General features: G+C 40.5%; 1 protein-coding gene across 25 annotated transcripts in view; it reads right to left on the minus strand.

The window, feature by feature from the left end:
• Positions 1 to 11,384, minus strand: part of PCM1 (pericentriolar material 1) — a 99,259-nt gene extending 87,875 nt beyond the window's left edge. For all 25 annotated transcript variants that reach the window (XM_036250304.1, XM_036250319.1, XM_036250320.1 and 22 more), the window contains exons 1-2: positions 11,312 to 11,384; positions 506 to 623 (exon numbers count right to left, since the gene is read on the minus strand). In XM_036250304.1, coding sequence (XP_036106197.1) covers positions 506 to 601 — 96 coding nt within the window. In that variant the 5' untranslated portion in view covers positions 602 to 623; positions 11,312 to 11,384. The remainder of the gene's footprint in view (positions 1 to 505; positions 624 to 11,311) is intronic.
• Positions 11,385 to 14,098: the final 2,714 nt, after the last annotated feature.

The following is a 14,098-nucleotide window of genomic DNA, read 5'->3' on the forward strand; positions in this document are numbered from 1 at the left end:
GTAACTAAAAGATAATTAGTCAGGATTTAATTGCAACTATAACCGAAAACTTTAGAATGGAAGGACAGCCCTAGTGTGCCATGTGGAGCAGAGAGAGAAAACTGGTTTGTGAAGGAAAAAATGCCAACCAGAGGCACTCAAGAGGAGAGTCAGGGTAGTGAAAAAGTAATTCTTGTCAACTTTCTAGTTCCTTTTTCTAGTCCCTTCCTAAAACCCAACTTTATTCCTTTAAATCATTTCCCATAAAACAGTTTTATATCCTTATTTTTAAAAAAAAAAACCTCCTTTTTGGCTTAAGTTAACTCAAGTTGATAACTGTTACCTACAAACACAAATGTCTTCACTAATATAATAAATAACCCAGCATCACTTTAATATCTTGGCTAGCTAGAAAGCATGTGTTTACTTTACAAAGAGTTTCAGTAAGTCTGATTTAGCTAAGTCAAGGGAAAGTAGCATTTTACTATTCGTAGACTATAACACACCAACAGTAAGATAATCATACCATATTGTTAAGTCGGTCATCAACACTCTCATTGCTCCAGTTTGGTAAATCCTGATCATTCATGCCTTCTTCAAAAGGACCTCCTCCTGCGGCCATACTGGCTTTAACAATTAATTTTCTGTAAAATGAGCAAAAAGTAAACTTTTTAACATGTAAAAACAAACTCTAACTTTTAAATCACTCCATGAAACTTAGCAATATTAAAGAATCTTGGAAAAGTTGATTTTATAAAATAAAAAGAGGTACTGTCAACCACACATCACAAACAAATTGATTAAGCTGTTGGAGGCATAGGATTTAACATGAATGAGTTCTGTAGCTACAGTGATGGATAGGGGAAAGAAAACCTCTGAATATCCACTATGTGTACTGGTCTGTAAGCTTTAAGGTTATTTCATTTAATTTATTCAACAAAGTTCTAAAAGACAATGAGGTAGGAAAAAGTTATTAATAGCTAGAACCAAAAGTACTCTTAGAAAACAAATACTCTCCAAAGACGGGGGCAGAACTGCTCTGCATGAAACATGAAGAAAGGTTTGGTTTTAGAAGAAAGGAAGGTAAGCAAGATGAGGAGAAAGCAGGAAGTAAGAAGGACTAAATGGGTGAATGGCCAGTAAAAGCCAAGAATGCAGTAGCTAAAAACACTTGTAAAATATTGGTGCCTACTGCCCTATTTTAAATTGTATCTCTGGGGATTTTGTGAAAAATCAAGGAAGGCAGTGAATTTCATACCTGGGTCAAAGAGATGAGAAACAGTAGCAGCAATGGTAGAAGCAAAGGTTTAAGAGCAGAGATTATCATGGGAAAACAAGAGATCTCCATATCCTGTGGAGGACTTTGGATTTCCACTGGGTGTGGAACAGTGCCTGTTAGAGGGGGGCTGAGTGAAAGAGGAGACAGTGAGACAACTTTATAATTTAAGGAGCAGGAAAGGCCATTAGACATCAGAGTTATAACAGGTTTCTCATTTTACAAACAATAACACTAACATTCATAGTTGTTAGATAATTTTGCCAAGGTCATTCAGCTAAAAATGTCAAAGACAAATACAAATCCCAGGTATTTTAATTCTAAAATCCGAACTTATCCCATTCATCGCTACAGCACAGTATTAACAGGATTATCATCCAATGCAAAGTAGGACTTAGCCCATGGATGTTTTAATGCTAGGGTAATTATCAGAATAATCAGTATTAACAGATTACAGAGCAGATTAAATTTTGTCACCTCAAAATAAAAAGTGAAGTGATAAAATTAAACACTCGTATTTGAAAAAAATCTTGAAAGTACAAATATACTGACTTCTTTATAGCTATATGTATTTTTTTACAGTTTTTTTAATGAACATATATTATTTTAATAAATTTCTACAGAGTTGAAAAAAGTACATTTTAAACCAAAAGCCGTCCAGCTGGTGTGGCTCAGTGGTTGAGCGTCAACCCACGCACCAAGAGGTCGCTGGTTCGATTCCCGGCCAGGACACATGCCCAGGTTGTGAGCCCAATCCCCAGTGGGGGACATGCAGGAGGCAGTCAATCGATGTTTCTCTCTCTCCCTTTCACTTCCTCTCTCTCTAAAATCAATAAAAGGAAAAAAAAATTTAAATAAAATAAACCAAAAGGCAATAATTTTAAAGTAAGACATAAAAGACACCCCTATTAAAATAAAGACCAAGCCCTGGCCAGTTTAGATCAGCGGTTAGAGCATCAGCTTGCGGTCCAGAGAGACCCGGCTTCAGTTCCCACTAAGGGCACCTACCTCAGTTGCAGTTTGTACCTGGCCCTGGTTGGGTTGTGCAGGTGGCAACCACTCGATGTGTCCCTTTCACATGGATGTTTCTCTCTCTCTCTCTCTCACTCTCTCTCACTCTATCTGAACAAAAAATGGAAAAATGTTCTCGGGTGAGGATAATTAATAAATAAATAAATAAAATAAAGACTAAAATAAAGACCAAAACAAGAATGCCACATATCAATTTTTTTTTTCTCAGATAGAGTGGAAGAGAGAGAGAGAGAAACATTGGTGTGAAAGGGACACATCAAATGGTTGCCACCCACACGACCCATCCAGGGCCAGGGACAAACTGCAACCGAGGTACGTGTCCTTAGCAGGAACCAAACCCGGGTCTCTCCAGACCGCAAGCCAGCGCTCTAACCGCTGAGCCAAACCGGTCAGGGCCACATATCAATTATTTAGCATTGTTTTGGAAGTCCTAAAATCAAACAAACAAAATAACCCAGAAAAATAAGAAACAAATACTAATATTGAAAAGAGAGAAGGTGATTTTTTAAATAATTTTTTCTTTATTGATTCTAGAGAAGAAAGGAGAGGGAGAGATAGAAACATCGATGAGAGAGAACATCAACTGTCCACCTCCTGCACACCCCCTACTGGGGATCAGGCCCACAACCTGGGCATGTGCTCTGACCAGGATTCGAACTGGCGACCTCTTGGTGCATGGGTCGACGCTCAACCACTGAGTCACAGTGGCATGGCGAGAAGGTAGTATTCTTAAAGAATATGCATTAAAAAACCTAGAGGCCTGACTGGTATGGCTCAGTGCACTGAGCGCCATCCCATGGACTGAGGTCCGGGTTCAATTTATGGTCAGGGCACATGCCCAGGTTGCGGCCTCGATCCTCAGTAGAGGGCATGCAAGAGGCAGTCAATCGATGTTTCTGTCTCACATCAATGTTTCTATCTCCCTTCATCGCTCTCGCCCTAAAAAATAAAAATAAAAAAATCATTAAAAAAACCTACAGAACTTCAAATGATCATCAATAACCTCTCTGCAAATAAACTGGGGGAAAATGATGCTGCTTATAATACTGACCAAAAAAAAATAAAAATCTAGGAATAATATAATTTGCCCTATGTGGAGAAGCACTACTAAACTCTAATAGGTAATACCTGTATCTTGGTACTTACTATATATAAGCCAAGCACCATGCTAAAAACTTTATGTGCATTTTATTATTTAATCCTCACAAGAATTCTATGATTCAGGATTCAGTTGACGAGACAATTTGCTAACAATTTTGAAAAAGATTTATTTAGAGCTTTAGCAGCCTTTCTTTAACTAGGATTCTTCATCTCAAACATAGAAAAAATGATTTAAATGACTATTTTCACAATTCTTCCAAGGATGGTACATACTTAGTACCAGTCCAGACACAAAGAGGAATTAATTCAGTGAACAATGAATGGCTCATTGAGCATTAGAGTTCAATTCTCTCCAATTGAAAAAGGCTGCCTTTTACCACAATTCTAAGATTAAAAAAATCAAACAACAGACAAAATAAAATGAGCTTTAAAAGGATAGGTTTTACTAATTTAGGATACAGAAATAAAAAGAAAAAAAGTTCAACAGATTTTATTCACATAAAAGTATATCCTAAGATTGCTGAGAATAAACAGTAAATGATAAACGGGGGGGGGGGCCTGAAATAAATATGAAGTATACAGTTAATGTCTTTACTATATGAAGAAAAAAAAAAAAAAAACACTAAAAGAAAGCCCCCAAAATAAGTATTAGGCGATTTACAAAAATAAAATATAGATCAGTAAATAAAAAATGATAATATAAATATAAAATCCAGCTGAAAATTAAAATAAGGGACTATTACATATATTACCAAATCCTAATGACAGCAAAGGGAAACCAGAACTCTCAATCACTACAGTGAGAACATAAACTAGTATAACCTTTCCAGAAAGCATTTTGGCAATAGTGTATCAAGAACTAAAATTATATTTGACCCAGTAATTCCACCTCTCCATAACTAATCTAAGAAAATATGGAGGGAGAGGGGATTGAGAGAGGGGGCTATAACAAAGGAAGTAGTTTATTATGCTATAATTGTGATCAATTAAAAACAAACTAAATATCAAACGACAGGCTAAATGCTATTAGGCAAGAGTACCCTTCAAAACATGTAATTATGAAGGCTGAACAATATTGCCTGTGTTTATATCATCATATAGCATAAAAGAGAAAAAAAGCAATATGCAAAATTGCATAAAGACTTTAAGAAAATATAATAAAATGCTGGCATGCAGTCAGTTGTTGGTTACAAGAATAGGAACGTGAAGATTTTTTTTCTTCCTTTCTCTGTCTTATATATTTTTTGCAATAATTGATACCCATAGAGATGTCCAGTGAACTGAAAAGACTCATTTAAACTAAACATTTGGTGCTCAGAAAATACATATGCAGTACAGGTAATACCATATTTAAAAGTACTAAAAGCAAATGTCTTAAAATGTAAATTAGAATGAAAAATTATTAAGGTTATTTAAGTAACAGCTCTTATATATCAATTTTTTCTTAAAATAGGGTATGGCCCAGCCAGTGTGGCTCAGTGGTTGAGCATCCAAGAGTTTGATTCCTGTTCAGGGCACATGCCCAGGTTGCAGGCCCAATCCCCAGTGGGGGGCATGCAGGAGGCAGCCAATCAATGTTTCTCTCTCTCTAAAATCAATAAAGAGAAAAAAAAATAAAGAGAAAAAAAGTGTATCTTACACTTTCTATCAATAAAGAAATAAACTAAGTTTACTTTAAGATAAATTTATTAAGGATCTATTTTTAGGCTAATAACTGAACACTATTAAAATAAGGTTCTATAATAATTTGAATACATTAAAATTAGTTTTGGAAAAATGGATCAGATATTTTTAAACTTTTTTAAAAAGACAACTTCCTAAATAAAGTCTATTAAGTTTATTTAAAAAACCTTTGTCTACTCTTATATTGTGATCGACATACATGAGGTAGAATATTAAATAACACCAAATGTGTTAAAAAAGCACATGCTTATGAGAATAAAGTTATTAGTATAAAACTAAAGAAATAAGAGCACAAAGATCAATTCTTAATGTTACTATTCAGCTGATTTTTCAAAGCGAGTAACTATCTCCCCCATAAAAGATAGAAAATAAAGGCAAGTTATTTCTTCTTCATGCCAACCTTTCTAAGCACTTCAAAGTCACCATTAAAAATATAGGATCTCTGCCTTCTACATTTCGTTCTGTAGACACTCTAATATAAACTATGTATATAGTTATTATTATAAACTACTACTTATATGGAAACACTTCCAATAATCAAAACACTAGGCATGTAAAGAGGACTAATACAAGCAAGATTTCCATGTCAGAATCAACAGGACTTGGTGACTATTGTGATATGGGAGATGAGGCAGTGAGAAAATAATAAATAGGATGACTCCTAGAACAACCTGTAACTTGAACAACTGGGTAGGTGATGATACATTCGAAGTGATTTGAAAAGGAACAGGTTTCAGTTGAGAAAAAATGATGAGTTCAGTTTTAGAAATGTTGAGTTTGAGATACCTATTGTATACCCAAATTAAATTGTCTAATGAACAAATAACAATCTTTCAGAAGTAAAATCAAGGCTGGAGAGAAATATGCAAGTCATGCCTTCATAAAAGAACTTGAAGTAGAACAGAAAGCTCAGGAAGAGATGAAGAGTAAGAGAAAAAACCGAACCTAAAGGACACTGATATTTTAAGAGACAGAGGGAAAGGCACTGAGAGGGCACAACAAAACAAGGGGAACCAGGAGAGTGGACTAGAACGTGTATAAAGACAGAGGGCATAAGAATGCCAGATGTTATTTTGTCACATAAGAAAAATACTGAGCCCTGGCCGGTTTGGCTCAGCGGTTAGAGCATCGGCCTACGGTCCAGAGAGACCCGGGTTCGGTTCCCGCTAAGGGCATGTACCTCGGCTGCAGTTTGTCCCCAGCCCTGGTTGGGTCGTGCGGGTGGCAGCCACTCGATGTGTCCCTTTCACATCGATGTTTCTCTCTCTCTCTCTCTCTCTCTTCCTCTCTCTCCCTCCCACTCTATCCGAACAAAAAATGGAAAAATGTCCTCTGGTGAGGATTTAAAAAAAAAAAAAAAAGAAAGAAAAATACTGAGATGTGTTCACTTGGGTTTAACAATAAGGTTATTGATGATAATCTTCATTAAGAGCAATTTCAGCAGGGTGGTGAGGGTCAATTCCATAACTGTAATATTTATTAATGGGAAGGGGAAAAAATGAAGGAAGTCATTAGGTAACTTTTTCAAGGAATCAATCTGTGAAGGAAAGCAGGCAGAGATGGTCATGAAGAAAGTTTTGTTAAAAGGGAATTATCTTGAGTATGTTTAAAATTTGTTGGGAAAGAGTTAGTAGAGGGGAGATACTGAAGATGCAGAAAAGTGGTAAGAAATCAGCATGTAGTCTCTGAAAAAAGTGAAAACGATTGGAATCCAGGACATAAGATAATTAGTTTTAGACAGGCAGAGAAACATCTCTTTATGAAACAAAAGGAACGAGTGGAAATGGATGAGGCTAGTTAGCAGATTTTGCCGTAGGGAGTTGAGCAAGATCATAAGTGATATGAAAAAGAATTGTTCATTAAAGGAGAGATGACAGTGTCTGAAAGATTTAAAAGTAGGAAAAAGTGGCAGCACTAAGGACGCAGGTGAGAGCAGATAACATTCAATGATGTCATTAATCTGCAGTGTGAACTTTTTTTCCCAGCAGTGCTCATCAGCCTTGGTATAAACACTCAGTTGAATCCGTCCAAGGTAAGGACTGGCAGGCAGGTTTAATAGAAAGACGAGATGAAAAAGCTGAAGCCATTGGAAAACTAGTGCAAGTGATGGATGATGGTATGACATAAAATTGTTCTACTTTAAACAAGCACTTCTAGGCATCCTGTGTTCTATTAAACTATGTTGAAAATATTATTTATAAGTTTCATTTAGCTATTTTTGATAATGACAATTTATAAGCTACTTCCAGTGACTGTTCTTTTTTGTTGTTGTTAATCCTCACCTGAGGACATTTTTCCATCAATCCTTTAGATGGAGTGGAAGGGAGAGGAGAGGGGGAGAGAAACATTGATATGAGAGACACATCAACTGGCTGTCTCCTGCACATGCCTCGACCAGGGCTAGGGATGGAACCTGCAACCCAGGTATGTGCCCTTCACTGGGAATCGAACCCAAAACCCTTCAGTCCTTGGGCTGATGCCCGGCTGCTGAGCCAGAGCAGTAACTGATTTTTTTAAAGAAAATCCTGTTACAGAATTCTCACTACAGAGAAGTATTTTTTATAAACATGTCTGTGTGTATGTGTGTATGTGTGTGTAAAATATCACAGCATTAATATACACGTGTGTGTGTGTGTAAAATATCACCGCATTAATAACCACAAAAATACCTATGACTAAGGCTTACTTTTGAAATAAAAATACAAAGAAGAAATTCAAAGGAATTTAATAATCAAATAAAGAAAAAAGGTTATTTTCCTAAAATCTTTACAGTTCAGATATTTTTCAAATGGCACTAAATTATTCACAACCAGTCCTGGAAATACTTTACTCCTCAATTGATCATTGTAAATCAAGGTTTTAGAAAGACTCATCCAAATAAAATAATGTATAAAATGCAGATTGTTTGTGTTTTTTAATTTACTTAGAGTCAAAAATAACCAAAGCGGGCATTTTATACATAAGTACAAGTTTTCTAAAGGTTGCATTATTTGGGGTATTTCTTCTTCTAATCATAAAAAGGAAACACTCCATACACTACTTTGAAAGTCTTAACGCAGGGTACAACTAAGCACTTTTAACGGAAACTGAGAAGAAAATGCCTATTTAGTATTACATACTGTTTAGTCAAAGTTTCATTTGAGGAATTTCTCAATTTCTTCTCTACTTAAGATGCTGTCCCAGGCCAGTTTGGCTCAGCAGTAAGAGCATCAGCTCGCAGACCAAAGAGTCACGGGTTCGATTCCAGTCAAGGGCAAGTACCTCAGTTGTGGTTCAGTCCCCGGCCCTGGTCAGGGTCTGTGGGAAGCAACCAGTCGATGTGTCTCTCTTACATCGATGTTTCTCTCTCCTCCCTCTCCCTGCCAAAGATAAATGAAAACTAAAAATAATAATAATAATATCCTTGGGCAAAATGCTCAAATACCTAAAAAATAATGTAGGATCTTTTCCATAGCTGAGTATTTCTAAAAATTTCAGTAATTTTTTAGAACTAAGCCATCTCTATAATTATCCTCTTTAAATTAAAAAACCTCAAGATACAGGGAGGAGAGGGGGCACATAATAGATTGAGCACCTAATTTAATGTAAATCAACAAAAATTAGATTAGACCTCACTATATACCAAGTATACATTAGGTCTATCTTTTGGTACAGTTACTCTATGTTGAACATATTCACACCAACAAAACTTAATCTATCCATGCTTTCTACAAAAACAAGTGAGAACCCTGAAGTCAATTAATCTCCCTATAATTAATACCAAACTGTATCATACTTTGTCATTGATTACACACACCTCTCTAAGCAAATCAAAAGGCCATGCTACTGCCATCAATCTCGAGTGCCTTATCATCAATACTACTTCATTCCACTCACTGGTAATAGCTCTATCATCCCTTCTACTGGACCATTACAAACATAGCATACATTCTCCATCTGTTCCCAAATATTCCTCCTACTTCTTTGGCTTCTACAAAATTCAAAATCCCCCTGAAAGCACTATTTCCATGGAAACCCTTTCTAAATGATGCTACTCTTCTAGTCTCCCAGGTTCATGTGAGAACGGATACCATGTATAGACCTTCCTTATTTAATTAATGCTTAACCTTCCTCTTTTGAACACATTAGCCATCAAAAATATTCTCTCTACCTTAGGCACTGTTTCTTGTACTTAAAACTGGCTCACGGTTTCCCTCTCCACTTCATTCCCTTCTTTCACAACATGAACATTTACAATGCTTTTTCAAAGACTGGCCTCAGTTAAAACATCCATCTTATCTTTATTCCAATACTGTTTTCACTCTGAACTGGTAATTTGTTCAGGATCCTAAACTTCCAAAATTCCTCTTCCATATCAGAAGTTCTTGCATTCTATTTCTCTCACTTGCTCATCCCTGTTGAACCTGCTCTTGACCGTTTCATTTCTCTCCAGGAATCGTCAATCCCTTGCTTTGTTACTCAACCCTAAACACATCTCAAGTAAGCCATTCCAAAACTCCTTGTTAGCATCCTTACCTTCCTCACCTATTTGCCTATTCTGGTTTTTCTCTGCTTCTACTCTCAATCTGTCAAAAGTGGGGGAACAGTTATAAAACGGCACTGCCTGTGTCCATTATTACAGGATATTATACTGTATGTGTATACACACACACACACTTTCAAAATGTAAATTTACTCCATAAGGTAAGGCATCTAGTGTGTTTTGCTCACTGCCATATCTCTAGTACTCAATTAAATCTGTAAAATGAATGTACTGCTATGTATCCCTTACTGGCTTCTCACTGAATTCCCCAGTGTGACAATTCCAAACCCTTTATATTTTTTCCAAGTGTCAAATATACTTGCTTCCTTTACATGGCCAAATCCCCTATTGAGAAAACCAAGTTCTTATAATGTGGGTTAGTCCAAGAGCCCTATGTTTTTGTTTCATCTTCCCTATCTTCCCTACTGTGTTAAAAGGAAAATTATTTTACTTTATAACTGATTTTACAATTCTTTTTATTTTACCAAACTCCTACTATATACTTCAGTGTTAAGAACTCTAATGCACACACTCACATATGACCTTTCCCCTGAGTTTCATTTTTCTTATTCTATTCTGTTATTCTATTTCTTATTCTTATTCTTCCAATTGAAAAAAAGAAAATATTGTTGAGAATTATAATTAAGATATAAATCCACTGTCAATCATTTTTCATGAGGGTCAGGCTTATTTCATTAGGGAGCTGAAGATCTGTCTGCTTTCCTAGAAAACAAGAACATATGGAATTTGGAAAATGGTCTGCCTGCCCTGGCCAGTTTGGCTCAGCAGTTAGAGCATCAGCCGGTGGATCAAAGAGTTGCAGGTTCAATTCCAGTCAAGCGCACATTACTTCGGTTGTGGATTGGTCCCTGGGCCCTAGTTGGGGTCGTGCTTGAGACAACTAGTCAATATGTCTCTCTCACATCGATGTTTCTCCCCCTCCCCGCCATTCTATCTGAAGATAAGTGAGAAAATATATCCTCGGGTGAGGATTAAAAAAAACAAAGAAAATGCTCTGCCTTAAAGTTTTAACAGAATTAAACTCAGACTGAGATTTTCTTAAAAGAGCAATTACTTTAAAAACATTTTTAACAAAAATTTAGTCTAATCCTCATCCTTTAGTCATTTAATTTCTAAACTGTCCTTAGCAAACTGAACGTTCCCTCAATGAATTTACACTGACTTTTTTCTGCTGGTCAGAGAGTCTCTTCACATAACCCGCATTTGATAATACACTAAGCATAGAAACTGATGTTTAATGTAACTTTAGGCAGCTAAAAGAAAAAAAATAAAACTTTAGTCAACAGTATGTATAACAAATTCAAAAAAGTTTGTGAATAAAAAAATAAGAGCAGATAATTAATAGAGAAGTTGTACAAGTTCATTTAAGATTAAATGGATTTGGCTATCCAAACAGTTGCTAAAGGACAAATTCAAACTCTAATGGTCTGAAGAAATTCTATGAAAAGAACGACATTTCAAAAGGTATTACATAAACTATTCCATTAATAATTAGGAATTTCATGGCTCCTTTCTAACAAAAGTATGGAGGCAGACCAAAATGGAATGCCATCAAACAGGGCAGCAAACCCAAACTGTTTGTGTAATGAGTAGAGAGGCCCTCAACCAAGCACTGTATTTTGGTAGCAGTCTCCATCATAAAGTCTTCTTCAACTATAACACGACGTATAACAACATATATAATGATGTCAAATTACCTGTTTGGAAACTAGTTTTTGCAGCTCAGAAAGTTTTCTGCTTCACACTTCAAAGCTGTTGTCTGCTTTTGAGTAAAAAAAAAAAAAAAGATGTTAGTAAATTCTTTATTTACAGTATGAAGTACAGAATAACCAATACTATATACCTAAAATGTTTAGAAAATCAACAGAAAATAAAAATCCAATTTACCAATGTTATTTTTATTATTTTTTTTAATCCTCGCCCGAGGATATTTTTCCATTGATTTTTTTTTGATAGAGTGGGAGGGAGGGCGCGCGAAACGTGCACAGGAGACACACGGGCCGGCTGCCCCCGCAACACGGGCCGGGCGGGGATGGACAGCCACCGGGGAACTGCCCTCGGCCGGGATCCAGCCCACCGATCTGTGGTCCCCGGCCGGCGCTATAACCGCCGAGCCAAACCAGCCATGACCACTTTACCAATATTTTAAACTCAAGTTACTTTAAACCTTTTGGAAAACAATGTGATACACATAAATGTTGACACCCCCAAGCTTGTGAGACCCCCACCAAACAGTGGTTAACCCCAGTTATCACGTAGAGACCCGTGCCAAAGTCTACGCTTCAGATGGACCAAGCCATTAACTTCCACTCACTCACTCTTCCAGAACTTTGTCTATGGAGAAGGAAGAAGGGGTTCCTTTACTTAAAAGCTAGCTGCTTTATAGAAATATAACCTTGGTGATCCCAAACCACAAGGTTTACCTCGGCTCAGAAACTCAGCATTCCCATGTTTCCGGTGGCTCTCACCGGGACGGTGAGAGGGAAAGAAAGAGCAGGTGCACCCCAGCTCTCACACCCACCCCGGGAACCAAACACCAGCAGGCGGAGTCTGGAAAGCAGTTACGAAGCGGGGGTGATGGGGGCGCCCGGAAAGCCCGCTCCTTCCAGCGCCAAAACACGATCCGTCACCCGTCGGGCAGACGACACAGACCTCAAGCCGATCCCCCCCAAAAACGGTGTTTTTTGTTTTTTTCATACAAGGCGGGCCCTGAGCAGGGCCGCGGGGTGGAAGCGGGAGGACCCGCCTCCCTGGCGGGCCTGGCCGCCTACACCGGCCTCGGCGCAGAGCACCGGACCAGCGGCCCTTTCCCACCGCACCTGCCGTCAGGGGTGCACGAGGGGCCCTGGGAGGGGCGGGGAGAGGTATTAACACTCCCCTCGCAAGAAGCCACCTCCCGGCCAGAGTGGGGAACCGGCCCGCGGCCCTCCTGCTCCACGAACCCCGGGACGGCAGGAATCCCGCTGCTCAGCCCCCCAGGAGGCCGCGTCGCCCCGCACCCGCCTCTCCCCACCCGAGTCCTGGGCAGTGAGCGCCCACAGAATGGAATGTGGGGGCGGGCGGGGGGCGCGGTGCCGGAGACTACGGCCACCCGGCCCCTCGCTACGGAGAGCCAGAGCCCCGCCGCTGGCGGCCCCGGCGCGGCTTCCTCCCCTCGAGGAACATTCCGGAGGCAGCCGGGACTCCCGCAGGGCGGCCTCCTTCCGCCGCCGAGAAAAAGAACCGGGCGGAGAGGCAAGCTGGGGCTCCGCCGTCGCTCACACGGCCCCGGATGCTCACCCCGAGATGGCGTCGGGCGGCCCCGGCGAGGGGGTGGGCTCCCGCCCAGAGGACCTGAAGCGGACAGCGAGAAGACCCAGGGGCCCACAGAGCGGCGTGGGCCCGAGGCTGGGCCTGACGGGGTCAAGGGTCCCAGAGCCGCGCTCTCCCGCCCCTGGCGCCGCGCTGCCCTCGGTTGCCAAGGGCTGGGGACGCGCAGGCATTACCTGTAAACCAAGCAGCCGCTCCGGCCAGGGGCGGGCTAACGGTCAGCCCCCGCGACCCGCCTCCGACCGCGGTCCTCCCCGGGAGACCGCAGTAGGGAGAGCCCACAAGTTCCCCGGCTGCCGCGGGCCCAATGGCCGCCTTCCCTATCTCAGCCAGTCGGCGCCAACGGCCGCAGGCACCGCCATCTTAGGATCTCATTGTGGTGGGAGAAGAGGGGCGGGGGGACTGCAGAGGGGGCCGCGCGCTGTGAGACATGCGCCGTCTCCGCGGCAACGGCCGCGCGCAGGCGAGAACTCTCCGGGCCGGAGCCGCAGTGCGATCAACGAGCTTGACTGCAGTCACGTGACCGGCCGGCGTGTCTGGTATCACCTCTGCCTCCTCAGTCGGTGCCGATTACACCAACGAACAACCAGAAACTACATGTCCCAGAATGCCACTGTACCCAGTTTATAGGCGTCCGCCCCCCGCCCGCCACGAGGGAGACGAATACAAATCCCAGCATGCTCTGCGCTCCCCGGCGCTGGTCGCCGATCGGGGACTCGAGGCCTAAGCGGAGGTGGATTGACCACCATTGGCAGCTGGAAAAAGAGCGGAGGCGCCCTCTTGTTTTCCGTGGGGGTGTCAGCTCCGGACCCTGCCGGATGGGGGAGGAAAGACTAAAATCCGGGATTGCTCATGTATTCCCTGCCCGCCCACGTCCCGGTCACGAAGGGACTGGAATAAGAGGGCCTTGACAGTGTGGCCCTAGGTTTACACATGAGAAGAAAAATCCACAGGAGTTCATTGGCCGAACGTCATATAGTTAGTGGAAGAATCATAAATACTAATAATTAATGCCACCTTGGGTAAATGTCCTACTTTTTTGTTTCCAGAACAACTCAATGATTTACATCAGAATTTTCTCTAAAACCACACTCCGAATTTTGTTTTAATTTACACCCTTCTCTCAGCAGCAGCTTTTTTAAAGTTAGTGAATTGCCAGGCTCTCTCTCATAAAA

Source organism: Molossus molossus, unplaced genomic scaffold, assembly GCF_014108415.1.
Source record: "Molossus molossus isolate mMolMol1 unplaced genomic scaffold, mMolMol1.p scaffold_m16_p_9, whole genome shotgun sequence".
Lineage (NCBI taxonomy): Eukaryota > Metazoa > Chordata > Mammalia > Chiroptera > Molossidae > Molossus > Molossus molossus.